The following is a 22,874-nucleotide window of genomic DNA, read 5'->3' as shown; positions in this document are numbered from 1 at the left end:
CAAACCCTAGAAATCTGGGTCACCCAAAGCACTGATGGGCAGTAGATTTATAGAATTCTAGAGCCAGAATTGGGACTAGGGGTGAAATTTCATTCTGTTCACATTTAAAGGCGAATCTACCAAATGCCCGTTTCCCCCCAAACAATAAGCAGGGAGCTGATTCAAGTTGCTTCACAGGCTGGTGCTGCAGAAAAGAAAAGAAAAATCCCTCAAATGAAGAACAAAACAGCATTTGCTTCTACCTTGGCCAGAGGCTCTCTGCTCTTGCCTTTGAGGGTGCCAGGAAGCAGATAGACTTCACATAGCAGAAACAGATTCCAAATGGATTTTGAAAATAGGAAGGCGGTGTGCGGAGGCAACATTTCTCACACCTTGCTGTTCACAAAACATGTTCAAAAGGTGTAATGGTTCTAGGGGTTGCTCGTGCGTAAGCTGCCGCCACTCCTGGCTAGGTTACCTGGTTGAACCCTTTCTGTCTGGACAGCCCTTCACTTCGTGGCTGTCTCAGTCGCTGGCAGAATCCGTCAGTGGGCATTTCTTGGACTTCTTCCAGCAAAGAAGTTCTTTGACGCCAAGTCTCCTCCTACTCTCCCTGCGTGGAAGTCTTCTGCGCAGGGAGGGTGTGGACAGCGGAGGACCCGTGCTCTCCCCGCTGGTCTCCGGTGAAGAGTCCTGGAGCCTCCTCTCCGATTCCCCCATCTGCCCCCCTTCTCCACTGGTGTTACGCTGATTTCCTTCCCCAGGAGATGGGCTGCCTCTCTCCCTACTGGGACCCTCTCCGGCATCCCTCTGGAGCCTTCCCTCCGCCTCTAGCTCCGATGGCAGTTCCCTGACAAAAGGTTTTGTAGATGAGCAAAGAAAAGTGAGAGTTTGTTAGGGAAGTGACCAGCTGGCAGTAAAAAAACACACCACACATTGGTGGCAGAAACCAGCATTGCTTTCCAGTTCTGCAGCCTGTATATTGCATTGTTGCTAGCACTCCGCTCCTCTAACACAGCTTCAAACCTGTTGTGCTTTTGCAGTAAAGCAAAAAGCAAAACCAAATAACCTTCGTCTCGCTCTCTCAAATTGCAACTCCCACTGAGATCTCTGTGTAGCCCGATTTGCCAAGTTTTCACTCATGATTTGAAACCGCAGTTCCAGTACAGAAGAAGTGGGTTCACATGGCTGCCGTCCACAGGGGTTGGTACTGTTTTTCTCCTTGTTCCTAGGGAATTCAGCACAACCTTTGCAGAGTAAGGGTAATTCTGCACATATTGCCAAATGCTTCCCTTGCTTGAAAATATAAATCTTGGTGGCAAGGAATTAATATGCCAGAAGTTCTTCTTTGGCTTGGATTTTAACTCGTTGAAGAATTAAAATGCTTCGTTTCTGTTACCTTCCCACACCTCACCAAGACTCTTACTTTCCTCCTGGCAGTCGTTTCTCCCTCACCTTCCAAACCCCAGGGGTGAGACTGGAAATCTAGCACCCCCAGTGCTGGGAAACATAGAAACTGGGGGGAGGTATGTAGGTGGGTGGGAGAGGCTTGGAATGCTCACCATTCAGTGAGTGGTGGTTGGAGGAGGGAGAAGACCCCACTGTGTCCTCACTGAAGTCATCAGGGGTTCTACAGAGGCAGATTTGGTCCAGAACTGGGCTCAAATTTAGGAATTGGGGGTGGGAATTCAATTCACTTCACATTTAAAGGCAAACCTACCTCATTCACACTTCCAGATCCAATATATGAACCAACACAGAGTCATCCTTTGAGATTTGCTCTCCTCTGAATTTTGTAATGCAATTTCCCAAGCAAATGATGTATACAAAAATGCATATATTAGGGTAAAGTGGTGATTTCCTTTTGGATTTCTGCTTGGAGGAACTGGTGGGAGTCTGGGCTCCAAACTCTTAGAAATGCAGCCATTGTTTCTTTTCTTTTCTTTTAAAAGCCTAATTTCAACAAGGGCTTCAGCCTTGCCTGAAGGGTTTCTCTCCAACTTTTGTGCTGGGTCTGGCATGCAGTGCTTGCAACCAGTGTAAGAAACTGAGATATGAAAACTAGGAGCTAAATGGCATTTAAAACCTAGGTTATGGGCGCAACAACGGAATGTCTAGGCACACTTTTTTATAACAAGAATACAAAGCTGAAAATGAATGAACTGCAGCTAAACTATTATGTTCCTTTGTGACGTGGTCTAGTCTTCTCCCTACCCACCCCCCTAATTATCCGAAGAGAGTCTCTTCTCCAGTCTTCAGAGAGTAGCTAGAAGTGGGCAGGCAGAAAAAGGTCCTCTTTTCCTTCCACTCTGCAGTTTTAATCTGAAATCTTAGGCGCAGTACTGCGTCCAGAGCTCAGAAACTGCTCACCCTAATGAAATTCCCCATCACAAAATGCGCCTAGAACAATGGGAGTTTTGAACACTGTTTGCAACAGGCAGAGTTGACTGCTCTATTGGTCAGGCAAGACCAGAAAATCACATTCTTTCTTGCATTTCATATTAATACTGGACTTGGCCAATTCCTAGTTTTTCTGAGCCTATAGACTGACTGGCAATGGAAGCTGGTCCATTAAGGAAAATGGGGCACTGAGCCACCAACCTTGGTCTCCTCTTGGCCAACCCCCACCTGCCTACCTTCTCAGATACAACCAGTCCAGGGTGAGGGATCACGCAGCCTGTCAGCTTCCTACTCCTTAGTTTCACTGTTCCTCCTTCTAAAACTCAGCAGGCAGCAGCAGGAGGACAAAACGAGAATTAGCTGGCTCCGTTTGTCATTTGCTCTGCATCCACCATGTGGTGGACTTTCTGCTTTCAGCCCTACCAGTATCAAAGGATGTCAGCCTCCAGAGTGAGGAGACCCCCCAGCAAAGTGCCTGCTGGTAAGCCCCCTTCATGTTGTGAGTTCTGGTGACCCCACCTTGTGGCATCAGGGAACTCTAGCAAAAGTGCTCTGATCAGTGTTATGAGCTGCCATTTTGATTTCCAACTCTTCTCCTGACTTGAGGACATTTTTCTCAAAAAAATCAGTGGCGCTGCAAGGGTCTCTCTCAGATCCGGTCGTTTGGTGCTGACCACTGCACCATTCTTTTTTAAAGGGAAAGGACCGAGGATGGACAGATCAGCCTATTTTTGTCCTGTGTCATTATTACATGCTCCCAGAGGTCCATTCGCTTTTGGGTGGATTGAAAAACCGCACAAAACATTGCAATTAAATTATACTCATGTTATGTGAATTTTGTATACATATTTTGCTAAAACACACATCTTTGTACTTTCACATAAAATACCCATTTTTGAATGTCTTCTCCCAATAAAATATACATTTCTGTGGAACTGCGTAGCAAAATTCAGAGGATTGTGCCATCTGATTGATAGATGCTTTCCAATCCACACAAGAGAATTAGGCCCTTTCACTTCTGCTACAGTCTGATCATAGGCCTGATTGACACAGGTGTTGAGTGGCAGGTTCACACTGTCTGAGGTAGTTCCACCCTCAGGGACTTCCTGGTTCAATTCTGAACACCTTTACAAAAATTTCCTGCCTGTGGAGACCTTGTAGATCTCAGAGGAGGTGCTGAATGCTTTCTGCTTTCTGTAAAATGGAATAACTCTTCTCTCCACCCCTGCCTGCATTTTAAAGTAATTGAGGTCAAGGAGAATTATACCCTGTGTGTTACTTGAGGAACAGGGAGGTGTGGATGGTGACATTGTCTTGCTGAAGAATAAGATTTGTTATTCTTTTGTTTTCTCTTTTGATGGATTCAGAACAAACAAAACTACACACAAAGGGAGAAAACCTCTGGCTTTCATGGACTGTAATAACATGAATCATTTTTCTGAGGAAAATGCATTCTTTTGTCTTTTGCCCCAGCAAAGCAAAACAACCATTCACAATGCAGTGGGGAAGCTGTGTCTGCAACCCATTTGAACAGAAAGCCAGGCAAGGTAGACTGCAGAGAAATTGTTGATTCAATCCCACCACAATGGTCTCTTGAAGGAAGAGCTTCAGCAGTCACTCGGAAACAAGTTACAGTCAGAAAACCCACTCGAGAAGGGAATGTAATGAGAACAAGAGGGAAACAAACACACATGCCTACATGAGGAGGGCGTAGGACTGCACAACCCACTTTTTAAGCTTGGCTGTTTTGACCAAGCAGGAGGAAGGGGAGCCTGGGCAGAAAAGCTACAGGAAAAGGGGAGCCTGGGCAGAAAAGCTGTAATGAAAAGCTCTTTGAGGTAGAATTATAATATCATAGAACTGTACAGTTGGAAGGGAGCCTGAGGGTCATCTAGTCCAACTCTCCACAATGTAGGAATCACAGCTTAAGAATCCCTGACCATCCAAACTTTTGTTGCTGTTGTTTAGTTGTGTCCGACTCTTTGTGACCCCATGGACCAGAGCACGTCAGACACTCCTGTCTTCCACTGCCTCCCGCAGTTTGGTCAAACTCATGTTTGTAGCTTCAAGAACACTGTCCAACCATCTCGTCCTCTGTCGACACCTTCTCCTTGTGCCCTCCATCTTTCCCAACATCAGGGTCTTTTCCAGGGAGTCTTCTCTTCTCATGAGGTGGCCAAACTACTGGAGCCTCAGCTTCAGGATCTGTCCTTCCAGTGAGCATTCAGGGCTGATTTCCTTAAGAATGGATAGGTCTGATCTTCTTGTGGTCCATGGGACTCTCAAGAGTCTCCTCCAGCACCATAATTCAAAAGCATCAATTCTTTGGCGATCAGCCTTCTTTATGGTCCAGCTCTCACTTCCCTACATCACTACTGGGAAAACCATAGCTTTAACAATACGGACCTTTGTCGGCAAGGTGATGTCTCTGTTTAAGAACCTCCAACGAAGGAGCGGTTTCTTTAGGAGTGGCCACACCGTCACCTTTTTCAAAGCAGCTGGAATCTCCTGTACTGTACCAACTTTTCAGGAAGAGCCTTATGGCATCTGGGAGACCAAACTGACCTCAACCATCAGACCAGAGAGGGAGCACCTCTGTGTGTATGGGGGGTTCCTGCTGCCTCCCTGCATGAAAGAAATACACAGTTCCAAGTACCAGAGGCCCTGGGACTGCAGAAGTAGTCAAGTTTAGCACCATCCAGCAGCCCAAGGAACAAGAGTCACCAGCTACTATTCAAGCAAAAACACCAGCAACAGCAGATGAATCGTTCCTGAAGCTGGCTATAAATGCTTGAAGTTCACTCCTTTCTTCTGACCTTGAAGAAGAGATCTTCCTTCTCCTCCTCTTCCTCTTCTCTCTTTACTTTGTGTATCTTTCCTTTTTCATTTATAAATGTGATGGCAGGACCTCTCTTTCTCATTCGCTCATTTGCTGACTCACTCATGCTCTCCCTTTTATTGATGTGAGACACTTTGAGATACAATTGCCAGGAAAGTGGGACAAAAATATTGAAATGAAACAAATGCAGAGAAAGGCTCTTAGGATGTTTCTGAACAAACACTTTCTTTTTCCTCCATCAATATATCCATTTTGGACTGGTGTGTATGCATGCCCATTTGTCCAGTCTGGGATAACTAATACAGTTCAAATTAGGATCTGTCCAACACCTCAAATAAACACTTCATGAAATTCTGTTGAATGCTTCAAATGCTTATTTTTATCTGCGTCCACAACAATCCACTACTCTGATGATTTCTGTCTCATTGTGGAAAGGACTCTGGCAGTATGTTGCAGCCAAAGGAGATAGCCACTCAGTTGCTTAGGCAACTTTGGGATCCTTGCCTAAGTCCCAGTCTTGCAGAAAGAGAGGAAGCATTCCAGTGTTGTCTAGGTAACAAGGTAATGTTCACTCTCTTCCAGGGAACGAGCGTCTGCAAAGGAGAAAGTATTGCCCACTTTCCCAGGCAACTCAGGGTTGCTTACCTAGGTTCTGGCACTTCTGGGGCATTATGGGAAGTGAGAACAAAAATTCCAGTGTTGCCTAGAAAACTGGAATCTGTTGTAAGAGCTGTTTAGTTGCTCAGGCAACATCGGGACATTTGTCTAGCTTCCTGTGCTAAGTTGAAAGGATGCATTAGAGAGTGGGATGAAACAAGATGCACCACTGTGGTCCTTAGGCAATGCTGGGATGCTCCAACTAGGGTTGGGACAGACCTCTCTCTGAAAGCCTGGAGAGCTGCTGCCAGCCAGTGTCAGCAGTCCTGAGCTAGATAGACCTATTGTCTGATGGTATAAGGCATCTTCATATCCACCCCTGTTACCTTTGCAGCCTCCAAGAAGTTGCTCTTTAACCTCAGCCGTAGTTCATACCTAAGAGCAGTCATAAACTTTCTGGACAGGATAGAGTCCTTAAGCAAGATAGTATGAGCTTCAGTCTTTGCATCTATAATATGAGGATGAAAACATGGGAGCTGGAGGAATTGCTGAGAAAATGTATGTGACACAGTTTGGGCATTTGGCATGTGTATTGTAATAAATACTATTGGAAATGATGCATTGGATGGTTTTATGGGATCGCTATTCCCAGTAAAACCAACATGCTTAAGCCTAATTAATGCATGAAAGGGTTAACACCATAAAGTAAGCTGTCTTGTCAGGCTTAGCTGTATCACTTCCCCTATCTTCGGAGGAAATAGGTAATCCAGCCTCTTATTCCCGCCCCAGTCTTTTTGAGAAGCTCACCATGTGAAAATGTTTGAGCTGATTGCTTCAGCTCAACCATATGGCTCTCACCAGCCACTCTTGAGTTCCTATACCAATAACCTAGGAACTTTTACTACGTTGTAACTAAGTTTTACTGCCTCTGCAACTTTTCTGAAGCATGTGTACCTGACTTCCGAAGGGTTTGTAAGTAATTCATTTTTTAACTTACCACATGTGTGTTCTTTTCCTCTGCTGGGGGAAGAAGGAAATTTTGAATCTCATTCGGATGGGCATATTTTAAAGGTTTAACAGCTCGTATTTTCATGCTTTGCTTTGTTGCATATCTTGTTAGCTTAAATCTCTGCTGGGGTTCTCTCACCAAAGAATACTTGCCTCAAATTTGGATCTTGGCATTCAGGAATTCTCCTTCCTATACAGTTTTGTTTTTGATTTTTTGCACCAACAGTTTTGACATTTCTGTGCGTTTTGATATTTATATGCTTGCTTCCACTTTGTAGGTGCCCTGCAAAATCCTCGCCGTTCTCCTCCATTTCTTCTTCTTGAGTGCTTTTGCATGGATGCTAGTGGAAGGATTTCATCTCTACAGTATGGTGATCAAAGTGTTTGGATCTGAAGAAAGCAAGCATTTATACTACTACGGAATTGGATGGGGTAAGCAATTATTTATTTATTTTGGCAGGTTCCTATAGGCATCTGCTTTGATCGCTGTTGAGAACAGGGTGGACCTTTGGCCTGGGCCAGCAGGGCTCTTTGCATTTATATTTTTCCTCCTTCCTTTAAACTAAAGTGGGTGAAAAGGGGTCTTTCTAAAGAGTTGGCATTCAAGATGTGCACAAATGCTATTGGGTGACAGAGAGAAGGTGGAACTTCTCAACACCTACTTTGCCTCTGTCTTCACCCAAAAGAAGAGCAGCACCCAAACTAGTGATAACAGAATACAGTAATATCTCCATGAGCGTCCGCCTCGTCTAGTGTCCATTCTGGCGAACAACCACGGCAAACCCAGAAGTATCAGAACGGGTTACTTCTGGATTTGCCGCTTGCGCATGTGCAGAAGTACAAACCGCTCCACGCGTGTGTGCAGACATGGCTCTTTGACCTGCATCTTTTTTGGCTAGCCGCCAGGGCTCCAAAACAGATCCCGGTTGCAAAACAAGGTACCACTGTAAGTGATGCAAGGAGGGAGCTGCAGCCCAAGATGATGATGATGATGATGATGATAATAATAATAATAATTTTTATTTATACCCCACCCTCCCCAGCCAAGGCTGGGCTTAGGGCGGCTAACAAGCAATAATAAAAACAAATTGAATGAATACAACTTAAAAACAAGATTAAAATACAATTAAAATATTGAAACATTAAAATATTAAAATGCAGCCTCATCACAAGAGGAGAAAGGAAAAAGAAAAAAGAAAGAGGGGGAGGGAATCAAATTGGCTCCAAGCCAAAGGCCAGGTGGAATAACTCTGTCTTACAGGCCCTGCGGAAAGAAATCAGATCCTGCAGGGCCCTGGTCTCATGAGGCAGAGTGTTCCACCAGGCCGGAGCCAGTGCTGAAAAGGCCCTGCCTCTGGTTGAGGCTAATCTGACTTCCTTGGGGCCCGGGACCACTAGGGTGTTGCTATTTATGGACCTTGAGGCTCTCCGTGGGGCATACCAGGGGAGGCGGTCCCGTAGGTACGAGGGTTCTAGGCCGTGAAGGGCTTTAAATGTCAAAACCTTTAGGGTGAACACTTCTCAGAATGAATTCAAATTTCCAGGGCCTGGTTATCTGCATCCAAAGGTATTAAAGGAGCTTGTGGATGTAATATCAGAGCAAACGGAGCAAAACTGTATGCAGCTTGGAGCAGAAACATACAGGTATCATTTGCGGACTAAAAACAAAAACAATTGTAGAGGATACTAATTCACTTGATTCATTTGTGTCCCAGAGAATGGATGAATAAGCAGACACCAGCAATTTCTGCTCCAGTTTCTGTTAGAATTCTCTGACATCCCTTCTTCTCCCCATCATTATTATTATTTTTAAAAGCCGCCCCCCCCCTTTGACACTAAACCTCATTTGCATCCATTCCTTCCCCTCCGCAAGACAAAGGCTGCCTCGCTGGCATTGTTCTGGGGAGGTAAGAATTATGCTTGTCAAAGCTTCCCGATCTGGAAAAGAAAAGAAGTGGGAGTAACAAAAACATGAATGATCAAAGGCAAATTATCAGTGTAATTGTGGATCGTTTAGAAAATATTTTAAAACATGCATTATCTCTTAAGCACACACGCATACATTTAGGAGCTGAATCAAGAACCAATTACAGCAATTATGTAGATATATCATCATTGTGATTGGAATAATTAACAGCTAGGTTATGGTCTGGGGAAGCGACAGGTGAGTGACACCCGTTTATATGTTTATTAATTGTTGCTTATGTTTTCTGGTCATCCTCGCTGCCTCTATCCACCTCTCCTTCTGATGCCTTTATTTCTAATTCCAAAGTCTTATCTTACTTGTGGAGCCAGTGTGGTGTAGTGGTTAAGAGCGGTAGTCTCGTAATCTGGGGAACCGGGTTCGTGTCTCCGCTCCTCCACATGCAGCTTCTGGGTGACCTTGGGCCAGTCACACTTCTTTGAAGTCTCTCAGCCCCACTCACCTCACAGAGTGTTTGTTGTGGGGGAGGAAGGGAAAGGAGAATGTTAGCCGCTTTGAGACTCCTTAAAGGGAGTGAAAGGCGGGATATCAAATCCAAACTCCTCTTCTTCTTCTTCTGGGCCACTTTAGACCACTGGATCCCATAACCATGGAGTAATGTGCTATTTTATAAGGCAAAACATTATAACACCCACCCACCTCTCTCTCTCTCTCTCTCTCTCTCTCTCTCTCTCTCTCTCTCTCTCTCTCTCTCAACGCTCTATATTTCTGCACCCACCTATCATGTACAGATTGTTAAGCATGCTATGTTCAGAAGGCTCATCAGCTTGTGGTCAAAGAGAAATTTCAAATGCCAGCTACAGTTCCTTTTGCAATTCTCGTCAAGGAAATTCTCTCCATATTGTGGAGTTCTGAATTTCCTGGGTTTCTTATCTCTCTCTTTTTAAAATTGAAGCATTACATTAGGAATAGGGATGGGCAAATCACTCTGTTTCAGGTCCACTTCAGTTTTACGCATGTTCTCCGATAGTCCTGGGTTGCATCCAATGTAGCACTAACTTAGTCACTTACTGCTATTCTTGTGTTTTCCCTTGCACGACAGGGTTCTGCCAGTGCAACAAGTACATTGCCAAAGAGTCTTGTGTGATGGATTGCAGAACATGAACTAGCTGTTGCACAACAAGCAACCAGTAACACAGTTGTTGTGTTGGATTATTTTGCTGTGCGCAGTTTAAAATCTGTCATCTGCTGGCACAAGGGATCTCGCATTAGTGGATAGAGAATGTTGGACCTGCCCCTTGTTCTCTTCCATTTCTGCATTAACCAGCTCACACAGAAACCTGCTTTTAAATTCCTGTTAATAGAACCATTTCTTCTCAGAATATGAAATTCTAAATGTATAGTGGTACCTCGGGTTAAGTACTTAATTTGTTCTGGAGGTCTGTTCTTAACCTGAAACAGTTCTTAACCTGAAGCACCACATTAGCTAATGGGGCCTCCCGCTGCTGCTGCGCCGCCGGAACACTATTTCTGTTCTCATCCTGAAGCAAAGTTCTTAACCCGAGGTTCTATTTCTGGGTTAGCGGAGTCTGTAACCTGAAGCGTATGTTACCTGAAGTGTATGTAACCCGAGGTACCACTGTATTTGCTCTCAAAATGCACATTGCTAAATACATCCTCTCAACACATATGCAGATATATTTTGACCATTGAAAACAACAACACTGAGACGATTGTAGCTTCATGAACTGGTGCTTGTGTTTCCCATTTTTCTTTCCCTTCCTTTTCCTTTTGTGTCATGTCCTTTGGATTGTAAATCCAGAGGGCAGGGACTGTATCATTACTGATAATTGTAAATTGCACCAGAAGCCCTTTTGGTGCTAAAACAAGGGTGGGGAAACTGTGGGGAATTGAATGTGGCTCCTCAGACTTCTGATTTTCTCTTAGAACACTCCCTTGGTCATGCTCCTACCCCAGGCTACGCCTCTCACCTGCTTTTCTCCATTGCACCCTCAGGTGGATTAACTAGCAAAGAAAAAAAACAAGCTGGTGCCTGTTTTAAAACCACAGGGCTTACACACAGAGAGCCTCAGTAGGAGTGTTTAAATCCCATCATTATTAATAAAGCATAGGAATAGGATATTAAACCTTCATTCATTATGTTCCAGCTGCTTGAGGCAGCTGGCTCCCTTTCTACCCTCATGCAACGAAACAGAACACACTCTGAAGTAAGTTCAAAAATGATTTATTTACTTAATCTGAGGTCGCAGCCATGCATTATCCTTGTTGTGACAATAAGAAATGCCGGTAAATGTTCTTGTTGTTTAGTTGTTTAGTCATGTCCGACTCTTCGTGACCCCATGGACCAGAGCACGCCAGGCACTCCTGTCTTCCACTGTCTCCTGCAATTTGGTCAAACTCATGTTAGTAGCTTTGAGAACACCGTCCAACCATCTCGTCCTCTGTTGTCCCCTTCTCCTTGTGCCCTCAATCTTTCCCAACATCAGGGTCTTTTCCAGGGAGTCTCCTCCTTCTCTTCTCGTGAGGTGGCCAAAGAATTGGAGCCTCAGCTTCAGGATCTGTCCTTCCAGTGAGCACTCAGGGCTGATTTCCTTCAGAATGGATAGGTTTGATCTTCTTGCAGTCCATGGGACTCTCAAGAGTCTCCTCCAGCACCATAATTCAAAAGCATCAATTCTTCGACGATCAGCCTTCTTTATGGTCCAGCTCTCACTTCCATACATCATTACTGGGAAAACCATAGCTTTAACTATGTGGACCTCTGTCGGCAAGGTGATGTCTCTGCTTTTTAAGATGCTGTCTAGGTTTGTCACTGCTTTTCTCCCAAGAAGCAGGCATCTTTTAATTTCATGACTGCTGTCACCATCTGCAGTGATCATGGAGTCCAAGAAAGTAAAATCTCTCACTGCTTCCATTTCTTCCCCTTCTATTTGCAAGGAGGTGATGGGACCAGTGGCCATGATCTTCACTTTTGTTGTTGTTGAGCTTCAGACCATATTTTGCACTCTCCTCTTTCACCTTAAGAGGTTCTTTAATTCGTCCTCACTTACTGCCATTAGAGTTGTGTTATTGAGTAGAAAAACATAACAAAGGATCCTCAGGTAGAGCGCTAAATGGAGGAATGGCTGCTTCTGTTGCTTGACACACACACACACACACACACACACAAAGAGAGAGGGGGGGGAAGGAAGGAAACCTTACTCCCTCTTAGCATTTTTTGTCTTCTGCTGCTGCATCACACGGTTGACTCATGTTAAGCTTGTAGTCTACTAAGACCCCTAGATCCTTTTCACATGTACTACTGGCAAGCCAGTTGATGGATGGAGGTGTGTGTGTGTGTGTGTGTGTAGAAAAAACTTCAGACTGGAATGTAACCTGCTGTAGAAAGGTAAGAGTCACATTCATTGCCCCTCCCACTTTTGCCTCTGGTCTCACTCACATTGGCATGTGGCTCCCCTGAAGGTTCCCCATAAGAGAATACAGACCTGGGGTTGTAAAAGTCCCCCCCCCCCATCTGACTCCTTTGAGCAAACAAATAACATGGGGAAAAACCCATAGAACATCTGTGCTCAGAGGTATGTAAGATTACCTGCTGATTTGCTACTGGGCTGAGTTCAAGGTGCTATGATTAGTAAATACAGCCTTTAACAACTTGGGACCAGTTCACCAACGACATCGTATTGCCTTGCATTTGCCCACTTTTGACTGCCTTGATTGCCAGAATTGGCCCTTTTATTTGCACTGCATCTGTAAGGACTGAATTGTTTAATGTGGCGGCACAGACACTTTGGAACTCCCTGCCTATTGATATCAGGCAGGTGCTTTCACTTTTGGCACCTGCTGAAGGCTCTCACATTTAGAACAGCTTATCTAGATGTTTAGAAAGTCTGTAGGAATTTCAACTTGTTCTAGTCTATGTTACTGCAGTCTTAGCTTACTGTATGTCTTAAATCATGGTTGTAAATTTTTAGTGATCATTTTATTGTTGTTGTTGTTTTGTAAACCACTTTGAGGTCTTTTCTGCAATCAAGCAGTATATAAGTTTTTTTAAATGAATTAAATAATTAAAAAGCATTTGGGAAGCCTTCCAGATCTCAGAAATACTGGTGCCATGAGCAGGAAAAGAAGCAGACTACCCCCAAAATCTACCTCGGCCGTTTATGCTCTGCTCTCACAAACCTGGTTTCCACTATAGCCAATCAGATTTGGTTATGATATTGCTGTAATAAACAAAAATCTGCCCTTATTTCCTTATGGGGGACACAAGAGCCCTTATAGAGTCCTTTGTAGGTTCTCTATTGGTCGGAGAAAATAAGAGGCCAACCAGAGAATATTGAGAAGCAAAGCAGTTTGTAAGCTTAATCTTTATTGAACTGTTGCAAGAGGGTGCTCCCCTCACATGCAGGAGAAAGGAGGAGGACCCAGAACAATGGTGTGCCTGCCCTTATATAGACATTTTAAATTGCCTTCCCTGGAGCTCAAGACCACCCTTCCATACATCATACATACATCACAGAAGGGGTGTAACCCAAGACCCCCTCCAAACATCATACCTACATCACAGAAAAGGCAGTCTACAACAGAAATCTGAGTGCATTGTTTATCTCCTGTCTGGCAGGTTACCTCTTTAATGGTCACTTGATTGGATACCCTGTGGAGCCTGGCCAGTCTTTTGTAATGACAAATACTTAGTTCCTGAGTCAGGTCACAAGCTCACCCTATTCATACACAGACATACCCTTAAGACAGGATTTGTGACCGAAAAGACAATGGGGAGGCTTTTCCATTTTCCTTTGACCTTGCAGAGAAATATTTGAGGTCAATTTGGGAGGGACAAAATGGTTTCAGGACTTTTTCTGTGGGGTTTCAGACATGCGGTTTATATATGCAGTTATGAACATTTATCTTTTATATATATCTATATTTTTTGTATTTCATCGCCGAGGCAATTTAGAGTGAGGGCAATACTTCTTGGATAGACCTTGCCTTTACTCTGAAGCACTTTTAGCCTTGCATGCCCTCAGTGACATCTCAATGCAGCCATGTTATTTGGCTGCATCACGATGTCACTGTAAAAAAGAAGACCATTAAAAATAAAAATGAAGCTGCAGCCTGTGATCATCAGTGAGAATAGTAAGCTTTGGTGGGGTCAAGAAACTCTTTATCCTCTCCCAAGAGCTCTGGAAATGTTTATTGGAAAACATCCAGCTTAACCCTACTGTGCATCTGCCCTTAGCGGGCATTGGAGAATAGATGCAGGATCAAAGGGGTGGGAGGAGGGGTGTTATTGCAAGCAAGGGATTTGTTGGCTTAAACCTCAGCATCTGCTTGGATGGCGTAGGAGAAATTAGTTTAGTAAAACAAATTCGGCAGTAATCAGAGAGGCAGTGCACCAAATGTTCCTGCTCATCCAAAATCTCCCGCTTGCGTTCATTCTGCCAAGTGCACAGAACTGTGAGCCTTTGCTTATGGAGGCTTCCTGTTGTCAGGAAGGGGGTGGAGAGGGGAAAATAAAGCGCCTTCCCCTTATAGAATTCTTTGGAGATTTGTCAGGAAATTGCCCTGTTGCCTAAGTGATTCAGAACAGTAGATAAAGTGGCACATCACATTTTAAATCACATTTGTGATTTGAGGACCCGATCCCCGCTTGGGTAATGAAGACACGTGGACACAGTATATTAGGTTAATGGGCAAGAAAAGGCCACAACTTTATTGATTACAGCATGTGAGAAGGTATTGGCTTAGGCATTGGACCAACGGATATTTGACTCCACCCACTCGGAGAGGGGTGAGTCTGTTGAGGGGTTAACTACCAGGAGGGGGAGCCTGTTGATGCCAATATAACTATAAGCTCTCCCCTGATGTCGCCGAGGGTCGTGCCATGGCCCCCCGCCACACCGGGCATCGGACAGGATCCACGACTGCCGGATTCCTTTAATGGAATACCCAAAAGTGAAGGGGTAGGCGATGGCCACACCTTGCCCTTCCATATACCAACAACACATTCCAATGCCTAACCGCCAAATACCAAGAAAGTTGTGACAATTGCTACGAGGTAAGAGAAGAAAAACCAAGAGGCTGGTGCCAATTTGCCAATTGGAAAAAACTCCTACCAGGCCCCCTGGTCAACCAGGGCGACCAACCATGGGTCCATAGCAAGGCCAAGAGAGAAGCTACGCCCTAGAGGGAGTGGTGGGTGGGTGACTTGCGGTAGATTGGGAGCGAATGGCGGGGAAAGCTGGAGCGGCCGCATTTGAGCAGCTAAACCACGCCTCCCCGGTGGCACCCGATTGGGTGCCCAGCTGGGGGGGGCGTGGCGTGCCAGCGAAGGTGAGGGAATCGTCTCCTGGTCACAACCCCTCCCATCTGGAAGGAGGAGAGGCTTAAGTGGCACATCACATTTTTTTAAAAAACATTGCGGTTCACCATTGGTTTGGGCCCTACTCTCCTGAGCAGGAGAAAACAAGCTTGCTCCATCTTTCATGTGACATGTGGGAAATGGAGCAAGCTTGTTTTCTCCTGCTCAGGATGGAAGCACCTGAGCCAATGTTTCAAGTTATAAGATGAGAGATTCTGAATCAACACCAGAAATAACTTTCTGACAGTAAAAGCTGTTGGACAGTGGAAGGGACTTCCTCAGAAGGTGGTAGACCTCAGAAGGAGGTTTTTAAGCAGAGGTTGGATGGCCATCTGTCATGGATGCTTTAGCTCAGATTCCTGCATTGCAGGGGGTTGGACTAGATGACCCTTGGAGTCTCTTCCAACTCTACAATTCTATGATTCTATGTGGTGTAGTGGTTAAGAGTGGTGGACTCGTAATCTGGTGAACCGGGTTCGATTCCCCACTCCTCCACATGCAGCTGCTGGGTGACCTTGGGCTAGTTACACTTCTCTGAAGTCTCTCAGCCTCACTCACCTCACAGAGTGTTTGTTGTGGGGGAGGAAGGGAAAGGAGATTGTTAGACGCTTTGAGACTCCTTAGGGTAGTGATAAAGCAGGATATCAAATCCAAACTCTTCTTCTTCTCTTCTTCTTCCTCCTTCTCCTGCTTAATAAGATGGTTTGTCATATGAAAAATGGTTTCTGCTGGACTTTTTCACTTAACCTCTCTGCTGCCTTCTAGGCCATTTTGGTTTATTTATTTGCTTGCTTTCCTTTGGGATTTCAGCTTGGAGGAACTGGTGGGAGTCTGGGCTCTGAACTCTTGGAAAGATAGATTTTGCCACTTGGCAATTGCTTCTTTGCTGTTATGCTAGAGGAAGTTCCTGGCCTCCTTTCCTAGAGGCTATGAAAAAACAATCAATTTGGCAAGATGAATTCCTCCCCAGAAAACTGGAAGTGAATATCCTTTTGGACTATACTGTTTTCTAGAAGCAGGAGAAACCTTTTCCAAGTGCATGCCCAAGAAAGAGAGAAAAAGAACCTTGCAAATCATAGGGCTTAAGCATATTTTGGTTTTTATTTGTGTTGTGTCAAAAAGAAAGAAAAGAAAGAAAGCTTCATTCTCCCCTCCCTTAATATTCTCCATCAAATATTGAGAAAATAAACTGTATTCAAATATATTATCTAAGGGGGGGGGAATTCAGGGAGTCATGGGTGGGATGTGGTTTTTTTGTTCTTGATGGTTTTTCACTTGCCTTTCATTCAAGGAGGGTGAGGGGATTTGTGGGTGTCCTTTCTGCAAATGGGCTCCCTGGCCATCCGCCGTCTTCAGCCTTCATAGGGGGAAGCAGTTCCTGAAAACGCTGCAATGTCCATAGCTGGGCATTAGCACAAGTGTGGGAAGCCACACTTCCTACATACTACACAACTAGCAGCTGTTCATTGTTATTTTACACACACACACACAGTGGTATCTCTGGTTATGAACTTAATTTGTTCTGGAGGTCTGTTCTTAACCTGAAACGGTTCTTAACCTGAGATACCACTTTAGCTAATGGGGCCTTCCACTGCTGCCGTGCCACCAGAGCACGATTTCTGTTCTCATCTTGAAGCAAAGTTCTTAACCTGAGGTACTATTTCTGGGTTAGCGGAGTCTGTAACCTGAAGCGTATGTAACATGAAGCGTATGTAACCCGAGGTCCCACTGTAAGCAAAGAGAGAGCATGATCGCTGCCATCACCAATTACACCAATCAAGTTGTGTAATTTTTTTTTGCATTTGCATTTGATTCCTGGACCGTCTGTAGGCCAGATTTAGAAGGCAATTGGGCTGGATCCGGACCCCGGGCCTTAGCTTGCCTACCCATGGTATGAAGAAATGGCAAAGTGAACAGTCAAAATAAGAGACTCGAATGATGATTGTTTGGTGGAAGATTGGAAGCCCTTTTTGGACTATTTAGGAAAATACTATAGCTTGATGAACTTGCGAGCAGGATTCGAGATATGATCAACAAAAGGAATGAGAGAATACAGTATTGAAGTGATGTTGTAAGAAAAAGAAGGCATTGTGCAGCAATGGGGAAGAAACTAAGACGCCATGGAAAATGGGATGGGAAGTCGAAAAAAGACAAATCTATGTATTGAAGTATATATGTAAAACTTTTGAAAACTTAATGGAAAAAAAATCTTTAAAAAGAATGTCTTCAGCAGGCACCAAGCAGAGTACAGCGAAGGCTCCTGCCTGATACCACTAGGCAGGGAGTTTCTAATTGCCTGTACTGCCACACTAAACCATCGGGTTCTTAAAAATGTGTGCAGGTATTATGTAAAAGTTCCTCCTAATGAGATATAAGAAAATAAATATTCTGCAGCAAGCGGAGTGCTGAAGAATCAACATGGCTATGCTTCCAGAACGCAAACTTCACGAGTGGTTCTGTTTCAGCCCTGGTTAATAATGCTTGTTTGTGTCTATGAGGCCTTAATGTGCTTATCTCAACTTGCTGTGCCATAAGATCGTCCAAATCTCACAGCTTGCCAGCAACCACAAGATGCCCAAGCAGGTGCTGAAATGCATGAGCACCTTTGTGCCAGGTGTTACTGTCGGAACTCCGTATGACCGAGCTACTCCTCCACCGGTCAAGTCTTTGGAATCTCCTTGGACGGTGATTAATGACCTAAGTCTTTGGTGAGGCTCCAGGCACGATCTCATTCCACAGAGTATACAAACAGCAGCAGAAGGATGAGAGATATGAGCTACATTGCTATGTTTTATTTCTAATTATGCAGACAGAAAAGAATATACATCTTCTCTCTATGAAGTCAGAGAACCAACTGGGACAAAGAAATAGGAAACCAGTAACATCAACATCCATCTCCTGTGAGACTTCAAACAGTCTGGAATGTAAACAGAGTCTTGTGACTCCAGAAACTGCACAGTGGCACAAACAGAAGCCTAACAGTTACATTGTCTGTAGGTGGATTTATCAAAGAAAACCCAGCATTATGGCCCTAAGTGAATTTGATTTCTTCCCTTTCTGGTGTCTCAAATGGTTGGTTCTTAGTGAGTCAATCTGTTTATTTCAGAGTAATGAACGCCAGTTGTTTGGCCACCGCAGCTTACCAAACACCACTGGAATTTTGCCAATTTATCTTCTAATATTCCATTAAAACCAAGAAGACGAGAACTGAGCAGGGTGATCTGCAGACCATTTTACATTCATGGAATTAGTTCTTCTTGTTATCCAGATGACTGCCTGGCATTTCATCTGCATAAGTTTTATTATCTTGCCAGGGAGCTCTCTATTTAATTTTCTTCTCCAGTGCAGTTTTAAGCTGATAAATAATCAAGTTAAATCCTGGGGACATCTCAAATATGCTCTGGGTAAATCAAGCAGGTTAAGGCTATATACCACCTAAACAGACTTGTCTGAAATGTTTCTGCAGAATGAATGTTTCAGCATTGATATTTCCCTGCACATTTGTTTATTATTTCCCCTCCCCAATTTAAACCCACTTCGTCCCTCAAAGCGCAGAGCAGATTGCACAGATATTTGATGTTTCCACTTCGAAGAAGGACAAAGAGAGAACCTCCTACCAAAGACAGAAAGTTTCTTGATGAGACAGAGGAAACAGCAACATTTATCCTTTGGGTAGCGATGGGCCAAAATTGTGCCCCCTCCCCACCTACAGCCAGGGGACAGCTTTCTGATACTTAACATGTAGTTCTGTCTCAGAGAAAGGGAGGGGAGTACAACACAGGAAACTGCCTTATAGGGAGTCAGATTAGATGATCCTCAGAGGTCCCTTCCAACTCTATATTCCCATGATTCTATGTGGCGCTGTGGGTTAAACCACAGAGCTTAGGACTTGCCAATCAGAAAGTCAGCGGTTCAAATCCCTGTGATGGGGTGAGCTACCGTTGCTCGGTCCCTGCTCCTGCCAATCTAGCAGTTTGAAAGCACGTCAAAGTGCAAGTAGATAAATAGGTACCACTCCAGCGGGTAGGCAAACGGCGTTTCCGTGTGCTACTCTGGTTCGCCAGAAGCGGCTTAGTCATGCTGGCCACATGACCCGGAAGCTGTATGCTGGCTCCCTCAGCCAATAAATCGAGATGAGCGCTGCAACCCCAGAGTCGGTCACGTCTGGACCTTTACCTTTATTACTCTGTGACCCAGACCATTACTCTACCTAGCTCAGTATTGTTTACACTGACTGGCAGTGGCTCTCCATGGTTTTTAGGGAGAGAATTTTCCCCAGCCCTAGCTGGCGATGGCAGGGATTGAAACTGCTACCTTCTGCATTCAAAGTAGTTGACCTACCACGAAGCTACAGCAACTGTTGGCCCTTGGGCTGGGGCCACCGGAAGGTTGGCAACATGGATTGGCATGCATGGGCATCTACTGAGGACCTACACCCCAGTGTGTGTGTGTGTGTGTGTGTGTGTGTCTAACAAGAGCCCCCCTGGACCTACTACTCCTCTTCAACCTGTTTGTTTGCTTGCCTGTCACTCAGGCCCTGTGCAATTATTTGCCAGTCAAAATCGGCCGGAAGTCTGCCCTGCCATCTTTTGGGCATATTTTAAAAGGTGTAGACCATGAAAGTATTTTTTCCATTACTGTAATAGGGATGGGAGTGCAATACAGCTTTCTTGTCTGGAATAATAATAAAGAATAATAATAAATTTTATTTATACCCCAGCCTCCCCAGCCAAGGCCGGGCTCAGGGCGGCTAACAACCAATAATAAAAACAAGTTGAATGAATACAACTTAAAAACAAGATTAAAATACAACATTAAACCATTAAACCATAAAAAATGCAGCCTCATCACAGGAGGAGAAAGGAAAAAAGAAAGGGGGGTGGAATCAAATTGACTCCAATTTGGGAACTTTAGGGAACATCAGGTTTAGACAGTGCTTTTATTTAGGGGGGAAAGCTGTTGGTACTCAGCATTAAGTTGTTACAGTGAGACCACACTTTTAACATGGAGGGTGGAAGGTACTGGTGCTGTGTACCCTTGAATACCCTCAGAAAAAAGCACTGGGCTCGGGGGCCTCTCATATGGCCCCCGGGCCTCTCTCCAGGCTGCACTCTCTCCTGAGTCCCACCTTGAGTCTTCGGCACCAGCCCAAGCACCACCATGTGTGTTTGGGCACAGAAGACTCACAGGGCCTTGCATTTGCATCCTCCTGAGATGCCTTTGCCTGACTGGAATGTATCGTTGAACTCTGGCGAAGCCTCTTGCTTCCCTGGATGGAGAGCGGAGAAGGATGTGTGTGGAAAATAGCCTAATGTATAAAGGTAAAATGTGCATCTCTTGTTCTACTCACTTTTGCCTCTAGCGCTGCCCACCACTGGCGTGTGGACCCCAGAATATGGCACAGAAGGAAATGTGGCCCTTGGGATAAAATAATGTCCCCGTCCCCCCATGTTAGAGACCCTGGGAACATAGACCTATATAAGTAAAGTTAGCAAACGTGTAAAATCTACTTCTCATGTTCTCCGGCATAAACACATGGATCTTAATCACAGGGTCATGTGTTTGAGCACCACGTTGAGCTAGAACATTCCTGTGTTTCAGGGGGTTGAACAAGATGAACTTCACAGACCTATTCTATTCTATTCAGCCCTGGGACCTATGCAGCCTTGTGAAAGCAAACCTTTTCTCCCAACATGCACTGCAACATGATTATCCTTCCCCGAAAACATGCAGTTTCATTCTCCCTCTTTTAGGGTTATCGGTTGCCATTCATTAGAGCAAATCACCCCTACTAGAACAGTAGGATGGGATCTTAAAACTCAATAGCTTTTATGCACAACACTCTCCCTTCCCCCGCCCCCTTTTGGTAGCTCTCAAGAGAGAGTAACTGGCTGGTGACATTTTTATGCGGTAACTGTGCCGATCATATTATCTCCAGGGAGACTTCGTTGTACTTTCTATTTTGGAAGCTATTTTTAGCGGCTTGGATTGGGAGCCATTGACTCTGGAGTGTTATTAAAGGAGATGAGGGTGATATTGCTTTTCCTGGGAGGCAGTGCTGAGAGCAGAACCAAGAGAGATTAGATTTTTCTTTTCTTTCTGGGAAGCTGGATCAAAGATACAGAATATTGTTATCTACAGCAGCAAGGCCAGTGATCACCTTTTAATAACCGCGGTTCAGGGCCACGTTTATTGATCAGGTTTTCTGGACAAATTGCAACTCCTGGCCATCAGCAAGTTTACCCTCTTCCTTCACAAGGGTCAGTTAACATAATATAGCTGTCCTAGAAAGTAATCATTATGGCTGTGCTGAACGTTTGCAAGTGAGCATTTCGGGTGTCAAAAAGGGGACTCTGTTAAAGGCGCTGAGGCCGATCCATTGGTTTGCTGTTTATTTGTCAGGCTCCCATCCCCTAAACATGACAGCAACTCCTACTTGCAAGCAAGGGTGAGATCTTTCTTCATGCCAAAAGCGGTACAATTTCATCAGCGGGCGTCAGGTTCAGAAGGCAAGATTCTAAGGTACACAAGCAAGAGAAGAGGTTCATAACTGAAAGCAAAGCAAGATGATGTTGCAACAGTTGATACTGTCAGGAGTTCAGCCTACACTCGAGTAGGACCCTGGCAGAGACACATGCCTGACTGGCATGTTCTCTCCCTCCTGGTCGATCATTCGGGAGCATCAAAAGCTTTCTTCAGCCCGAACATCACAGCGACCGATGCCATCCGACACCAGCACACTTAGGGATCCTCTGAGTCTTCGCAGCTTTTCGTGACAGACCTCAGCAACTCAGCATTTTGGCTAATCTACTTTATTTACATATAAACACACACAGAGCACTGCAACATGGCTCCCCCTCTCTCTAGCATCAGACAGCAAAGAGAAAAGAACAAAGGGCAATAGTCCTACTTCACGGAACACAGAAAAACAAACATCCTGTCTCCGTCACTTCCCACTCTGTGGAGTCAAAACGTATACCGTCATGTGAAAGACAACAATCCCATGACTACAATCATGGAGCAGGAATTCTAACAGATATACCCCTACGATCAAACTTTTAAAGATGAGGTGGGGCGAGCTTACGTATGGGACTCTCTCGCTCTATGAGTCTTGCGTGGTGATTACCGCCTCCCCACCAGTTGGAATAAATGAAGACATAGGACACCGTAATTTTAGGTTAATGGGCGAAAAATGGCCACAACTTTATTGGTTACAGGTAAGAGCGGTATTGGCTTTAGGCATTGGTCCTATCAGACTATCCGGCATGAGAACTGGAAAGGGTTAACACCAGCAGGGGGAGCCCCTGAGATGCACATCCCTAGGTACTCCCCGAGGGGTCACTGCTCGGGGGCACGCTTTAGGCCCTAGCTTCCATAGGTTTCGGACGAGGCATTGCCCCCCGGAATCCTTTACTGGACTACCATTAAATATTTGGGGGAGGTGATGGTGCTCCTCCCCCCATCTCATCAGCATAATAATAACCAGGAACAAGGAAGGAAACCTGCAAAATACAAGAGAAAATAACCACCAGCAGCAACAAAACAGCAAAGAAAACCAGGAGAAAAGAGAGACAAACCGCAGCTGGGGCGAGGATGTAAAGGGGAGATCCCGGGGCCGTGCCGGCCTTAAATGACCCAGGCCACCCCCCCCCCCCGCGGCCAGCCGATTCCCCAGGTTGCACGAGGTTGAAGCCAGCCCCGCGCAGATGTTGGGGGTGTGAGCCCGCAACTCCACCCCCTCCTTATGT

General features: G+C 45.0%; 1 protein-coding gene across 2 annotated transcripts in view; it reads left to right on the top strand.

Moving 5' to 3' along the window:
* Positions 1–22,874, top strand: part of ADGRD1 (adhesion G protein-coupled receptor D1) — a 262,582-nt gene that overhangs the window by 171,136 nt on the left and 68,572 nt on the right. For both annotated transcript variants that reach the window (XM_081893300.1, XM_081893301.1), the window contains one exon: positions 7,102–7,255. In XM_081893300.1, the coding sequence (XP_081749426.1) occupies positions 7,102–7,255 (154 nt within the window). The remainder of the gene's footprint in view (positions 1–7,101; positions 7,256–22,874) is intronic.

Source organism: Podarcis melisellensis (assembly GCF_964234715.1).
Source record: "Podarcis melisellensis genome assembly, chromosome: 16".
In the NCBI taxonomy this organism is placed as follows: Eukaryota; Metazoa; Chordata; class Lepidosauria; order Squamata; family Lacertidae; genus Podarcis; species Podarcis melisellensis.
The sequence above is the reverse complement of the archived record's forward strand: the minus strand, read 5'-3'. Positions and strand labels throughout refer to the sequence as shown.